At 39.7% G+C, this 7,500-nt stretch overlaps 1 protein-coding gene across 3 annotated transcripts in view; it reads left to right on the top strand.

Annotated features, from left to right (window-relative positions):
- Positions 1–7,500, top strand: part of ass1 (argininosuccinate synthase 1) — a 22,544-nt gene that overhangs the window by 5,279 nt on the left and 9,765 nt on the right. For all 3 annotated transcript variants that reach the window (XM_043240479.1, XM_043240478.1, XM_043240481.1), the window contains exons 7-9: positions 717–787; positions 866–896; positions 6,289–6,379. In XM_043240479.1, the coding sequence (XP_043096414.1) occupies positions 717–787; positions 866–896; positions 6,289–6,379 (193 nt within the window). The remainder of the gene's footprint in view (positions 1–716; positions 788–865; positions 897–6,288; positions 6,380–7,500) is intronic.

Raw genomic sequence — 7,500 nt, 5'->3', positions numbered from 1 at the left:
TATTGCTCCAAAAAAACAATGATCGTTCACTCTTCTGAAACCACTGAAGCGTTTATTTGAATTGAATTATATTTCAAATATTTCCGCTCTTGTCTCAGTAATAAAGCTCTGTTGGGTTTTATTCGTAAGGCCTTTGCTTATGATCTAGAAGTGAACAATTATTATTTACGGCTTATTGTAAAAATGTAGAGATACGGTTCTCTTATAATTCGTAATATTTAGATTTCTTTTAGTTTTTATTTTAGTTTATTTTTACTTATTTTTATTTTACTTTCATTTAAATTTTTTCTTTTTGTTTTCATTCTTCACCATTTTATTACTCTGAAAAAAAAATATTCTAAAGGTAAGTCATTGCAATCAATTTATTTGAGCTGCATTTAAATAAAGTATGTTTATGTTTATTTAAATGTAGCTGAAATGAATAGTTTGCAGCCACTTGCAAAAATGTATGTTGCACATTAAATGTTATTTCACTGAATGTTTATGTAATTGAAGTAAGAGTGGTTTTATGTTTAGAAGAAGTTACAGACACTAACATGTTGACCTGCTTCTCTCCACTAGATGGAGCTGTGTCTTTATTAATATCATCTTCTTCAAGCTCTGACTGGTTTTTCAGTCTTTGGGTGGATGCATGTATATAAGAATCATCTCTATACACTGTTTATTTATAAGGCGCTGACTTGTAATTGTTTGTGAAAACGTGTGTGTTTGTGCAGAAACACGGTATCCCCGTCCCTGTGAGTCCGAAGGCGCCGTGGAGCATGGACGCAAACCTCATGCACATCAGGTGAAGAACGTCTCCCTGAACACCTCCCTGCCGTCACCGCGCCGCAGAAAAAGCCTAACACACATCTCTTTTTAACAGTTACGAGTCTGGAGTTCTGGAGAATCCCAAGGTAGGAGATAAACCTTCCTCACAAGACGGTCAGATTTCAGAATCACAGCATTTTTCTAAAAAAATAAAAAAAATAATCACGTTATTACAGTTCAGAAACATATGGCAAAATATATTTGTAAATGTGCATCTTTCAAAGTATATTTATATAAATGTATTTTCTGCATTTTTGTTGCAAAATGCATTTTAAAAGTATAAATATATGTAAGGATTTATTTGGCACATGTTTTCGATACGAAGAGAAACTTTATTTATGGGTTTAATGAATGCATGTGAAAACATTTTGTTTCATATTATTATAAATCTAGTTTTTGGTCTGTGGTGGGATTTTTTTCTTCCTCGCCTGCATGCGTCCTAAAGATTAGAAATGTGTTTTGTTTTGCCCCGAAATGAATTTTGAAGTATATGAAATGTCATTTTAACTTCATAGTTATATACTGGGCTCAGGTTTCTCTGAAGTAAACACACTTCTGCTCATGAACACACTTCATTAGTTCAGCTCAGGTGGTTCAGGTGAGCTCATCCCGCTCGGGGTCGTGACCTTCGACCTCTGCTCCGCTCCTGGAGTCTTTTGTTCCTGGTTTCTGGAGTCGGATGAACGTCAGCAGAATGTGACGAGTTTCCCTAAACTTTAAACTCCTGTGGATGTCTCCGTTGACAGATTTCCGTCATCTTTCCGTTCATGTTTCTTCATGTTTTTTCTTCATGAGAACGAAGAATTTCTTACAACGGCAAAAAGAAAGTGCAGCTCTAAATGCAAATCCCTTTTTTTATACATTTCGTATTCCACGGCAGAAACAAGCTTTTATAAAGCACTGCTTATGCATGCAATTATTATATATATATATATATATATATATATATATATATATATATATATATATATATATATATATATATATATATATATATATATATACATAGTATATATTATATATTACATAAAAAAGTAGATACGGTGAGATAAAAAAAAAAAAAAATATATATATATATATATATATATATATATATATATATAATTTTTTTACTATGTTTATATTTATTTATTAATTTCAATGTAAGTGTATTGGCCAATTTTTTTTTTCTTTACGGTGAGATATATAGTTAATTTTTTTATAATAATAGTAAAATAAATTAATAATAATAATAATAATAATAATATAAAAAAAATATATATATATATATATATATATTTATTTTTTTTATTATGTTTTATATTTATTTATTAATTTCAATTTAAGTGTATTGGCCAATTTTTAATTTTTTTTTGTATTTTCAAGTGTCATATTAGATCATCAGGCTTTTCTCTGCACTGATAGAGTGAGAATCCCGGGGAAAAAACAGCGAAAAATCAGAGAAAATGAATGATACGCTTCGACTGCTGTAAATGACTGAGATCTTTATAGACATTTAAACATCAGTCTCCGTGAGATGAGATGAGATCCGGACATACAGCGCAGCGCTGATTGAGAGACAAAGATATGAACATAAAGAAGAGGTTCTGGAGGCTTGCGAAGATCGCGCTCCTCTGAAGATCTGATGGAGACTCGTCCTGAGATGATCCGTCAGGATCGGGGTTATTAAGACGTGGATGCAGATCATCTTCTCTCATCAGAAGGAGAACGTCTCTGTCTCGGTTCAGGACACGGTGATTTTCGCGTCACTTCCAATCCAGTGGCCAGATTTCACTGCTTCACTTTCATCTCTTCACTCATTCTTTCCACTCCCCGACACTTTTTTTTTTTTTTTTTTCTTCTCCCCCCGTCGCCGTCTCTTTCAGCTCCGGGCTTTGATTGAAAGCAAATGAGGCAGCTAACGTGTGGAAAGAGAGAAATTTACTCGCTGTAAGTTCATGCGGCGGCCGTCTTTCAGGATGGGTGCTCAGGCGCTCCTCGGGAACACAATATACAGCACTGAATAAAGCGCGAGCGGCGACATCATGCTTCTCTTCACGCACCATTTGCCTCCAAAGCCTTCCCCGGCCTGTCGCTCTCGCTGGGGATTATTCCTAGCTTCGCCTGTCTCGCGGGGTCAAAGGGCAGGGCCGGATCCGCCGGCGGGGGGCACAATTGAAATTCATCGATCCCGTCGCATTATATCAAGCGCCGAGCTTCACCTGATCTCCTCGCGTCCGGCGGCCGTGTTTGACGTTACCTGTTCGGTGCGGAAGAATGAGTCGAACGTCGTGCACTTTGTCCGTTCTGTTTCAGGAGAGCTTCCTTTAATCAGCTTTTTTGTGTATGATATTTGATTTTTACAGTAAATAGTGATAAAATATGCATCGCAGGCAGAAAACTTGTAAAAACTGAAAATATACCAAGCTGATTGTACACACACACACACACACACACACACACACACACACACACACACACACACACACACACACACACACACACACACACACACACAGACACACACACACACACACACACACACACACACACACAGACACACACACACACACACACACACACACACACACACACACACACACATACACACACACACACACACACACAGACACACACACACACAGACACACACAGACACACACACACACACACACACACACACACACACACACACACACACACACACACACAGACACACACACACACACACACACACACACACACACACACACACACACACACACAGACACACACACACACACACACACACACACACACACACACACACACACACAGACACACACACACACACACACAGACACACACACACACACACAGACACACACACACACACACACACAGACACACACACAGACACAGACACACACACACACACACACACACACACACACACACACACACCTATACACATACACACACACACACACACACACACACACACACACACACACACACACACACACACACACACACACACACACACACACACACACACACACACACACACACACACACACACACACACACACACACACACACACACACACACACACACACACACACACACACACACACACACACACACACAGACACACACACACACACACACACACACACACACACACACAGACACACACACACACACACACACACACACACACACACACACACACACACACACACACACACACACACACACACACACACACACACACACACACACACACACACACACACACACACACACACACACACATACACACACATACACACACACACACACACACACAGACACACACACACACACACACAGACACACACACACACACACACACACACAGACACACACACACACACACACACACACACACACACACACACACACACACACACACACACACACACACACACACACACACACACACACACACACACACACACACACACACAGACACACACACACACACACACACACACACACACATACAGACACACACACACAGACAAAAAGATCATACCAACATTAGAATTTAATTTATGGTGTAATCTGAATCCTAACCTCAAAGTGTGTTCTCGTCTTAAAGACGACTGATGAACTTTTTTTTAACCAGCTTGTGTTTTCATTTCAAGACGCTCATCTCTCATCTAAAGACGGTGTTGTTATTAAAAACAGCAGCACACTTCAGACGCCTGCGTTTATACGTCTGATAAAACCCGGCCCGCTCCGTCTCTTGTGTTAAAATTCTACCCATTAATTTGACCCTTCCAGACGCTTCTTCAAATGGCTTTTAAGGCCATTTCACCGGTTTCATCTCAGGACAGATACTAGTGAAGCAGAAAATAAAGAAAGTAGCGGCGCGCAGTCAGAGACGGCGTTTAGTTAAAGCCACAGTAAAGACGGACGTGCATTTAGACTCGGCCGGCTGAGATTAGTTATCGTATGATGATGTTTGTCTGGTAAAGGTTTCCATTTAAATGCACCCGGTGGTTATTTTGCATAGTTCCCCTGCAATTTGCCTCAGCTCAGGACACACGGACTGTCATCTCGCTGTAATCTGTGGTAATTGGCAGGGCTGACGGACACACACACACACACACACACACACACACACACACACACACACACAGGAGAGAAACCCCTGGCTTCACCGAGTGGAAGTACATCCGTCTGACATGAAGACTTGATGGGTGGCCTTTTTTTTTGCTTTTCGTTCGCATGACAATAAATAAATGTTTTTTGCATGAAACAAAGTACTTTGTCGCGCAGAAGCTGTCAGTCAAAGCAAAATGCATCCAATCAGCTGCAGCACTTTAGCAGGGAATGTTGTCTGAACGTTCTGCCAAAGTTATGAGCAAACATTCTACCAGCGACGGGGATAGAATTAGTTCGAAGTTACGAGGCCCGAAATGTTTACGTTTACATTATATTTATCTGTTAAAATTGTCGGCGAACAGCTGCAATTCTACCGTTAATTTACAGTTAATTACCGTAATTGATATAACCCACCTATTAAAGCACTGAAAACCGTTTTATATCTTTGAAACACATTGATAACCAACAGAAGCGTGTGGTGATGAGAAAGTGATGAGAAAGTCTCACGATGAACCAAAGCAGCTTTTAAATGGCGTCGTTCACGCAAACAATTCAACTCAAATATACTCTAAACATTAGATGTGACATACAGCTCTAATAAACACAGCTGATAAGAAACGGATCAAATTCAAACTAAAGTCTAAATGCACGCAGGAGATTCTGGTCTAATATCAGTTGGTGTTTTTTCCGTGTAAATTTAACAGGAATGTACCGTTAACCGTTTGACAGGTTTTTACCGCAGCATTTTCTGCTAAAAGCACAGTCTGTGTTCACAGTGTGCGTTTATTTAGCAGACGTCTCCTGAATGACGTTTTTTAAAGGTTCCCCGTACCAGAGAGTTCACAGAACCTTATATTTTCAGAATTTATGCAAAATGATACGTTGGATGTTCACCAAAAAATATTTAGAGACAAAAAATGTTTTTGAAACGCTTATTGCTTAATCATTTTTATTTCACAGTTCAGTTTTTCAAAGAAAAAAGTGCATTTGCAAATTATAAAGAACTCACAACCACGACATTAATCAATTAATCACGATGAATTACGGCCAAAATAAAAGTTTTTCTTTACATGTGTACTGTGTATATTTACTATGGATATATAAATACACATATGCATGCATATATCGAATAAAAAAGCTACGTTTATATATTAAATATATTTATGGATACATTTATATGAATATAAACATGCGAATACAAGCTGAATATATACTGTATGTCTCTGTATTTACACGAAATAAATATACAAAGTAAGTGCAGATATGAATAACTTGTATTTTGGATGCGATCGATCGTGTGACCTGCTATGTTCGAGCATGTAATTGAATAGAATTGAAAAGCTCTTTTTTCTGCTGTCCGTCAGAATCACGCGCCTCCAGATCTCTACCAGATGACCAAGAACCCGGAAGACGCCCCCGAGGAGCCAGACGTGCTGGAGATCCACTTCTCCAAAGGTTTGGACGAGAAAATCCTCGAATTTTGATCATTGATATATGCACGAGAGTCTAAATGGATTCAGGCACTTTCAAAGTGTCCCACTTCATCACTCTTTACTTGCTATAGTGTAGAAAATGGTAACGAAATACGAGAAGACCATTTCAGATCATGTCAGATAGCTTTGATCGAACGCGGTTCGAGTAAAAGCGCTCCCAGAGTCTTACTGGACGTCCCCCGAACGAGGAACTGTTTGACTGTGTCACGGTTTCCTTTAGTTTGCTTCCATAAAAAATAAACAATCTTTCCATCGATTGCTGGGACGGTGCTTGAAAGCCGTTTGAAGATCGAAATATCGAAATACCACGCACATCCCTAACCACTTCTAACTTATCTTTACTCATTGTCCTAAAAGAAAGCCGCAAATGTTCCTCAGCGACGCGAGACGTCTATAAATATCTGCCGCGTATAATGAAGCGAAACGTTGGGTCAGTCTCAAAGGAACTGTTTTCAGACGCTTAAACAAAGTGCAGTCGGACTCCGGTTCCCATATTCGCGGAATTAGAATTTCAATGGTTGTGTGGGACCCCGAGTGAACTAGTAATGTGATTTTATCAGACAGCGATGTCATTGTGCTCTATGATCCGTTTTGATCGGCCATCAGTATTCATAGATATTTGAGCACGTCCATTTAATGTCCATGAGAAAAGCTGTTTTAGTGATTCTCACAATAGAAGCCCCCCGTCGCCGCCCCGCTCCTGTAAAGACCTGGTTTATCTGTCTATTCTGCTGCGGCTTTTCTTCTCCTCACTTTCTCAGCACTCTCCCTCATTCAGAAAAAAAGAATTTTAACGACCAAACCTTTTCCCTCTTGTCATTTTAACCCCCGTTCCTTTGCCACGTCTTCTGCTGCTCCTCAAAAGGAGAACGGCGCGAAAGACGGCGAAAGAGTGGAAAAATGTAAAGCGGTAATTTTTCCTACAACTGTGTCTTCTGTCCTATTGTTGCTTTTCTAAGGCCGAGAGAAAGAGTGCGGTGAATGAAGAGAGAGAGAGAGAGAGGTGGCCGAGAGAGCCCGTCTTCCAGCGCCGTTTGGTTTATTTGAACTTTTAATCTAATTATTAACTATCCGAAGGCCTCC

This window comes from Puntigrus tetrazona, chromosome 5 (assembly GCF_018831695.1).
Source record: "Puntigrus tetrazona isolate hp1 chromosome 5, ASM1883169v1, whole genome shotgun sequence".
Taxonomy (NCBI): domain Eukaryota; kingdom Metazoa; phylum Chordata; class Actinopteri; order Cypriniformes; family Cyprinidae; genus Puntigrus; species Puntigrus tetrazona.
This window is presented reverse-complemented; position numbering and strand designations above follow the sequence as displayed.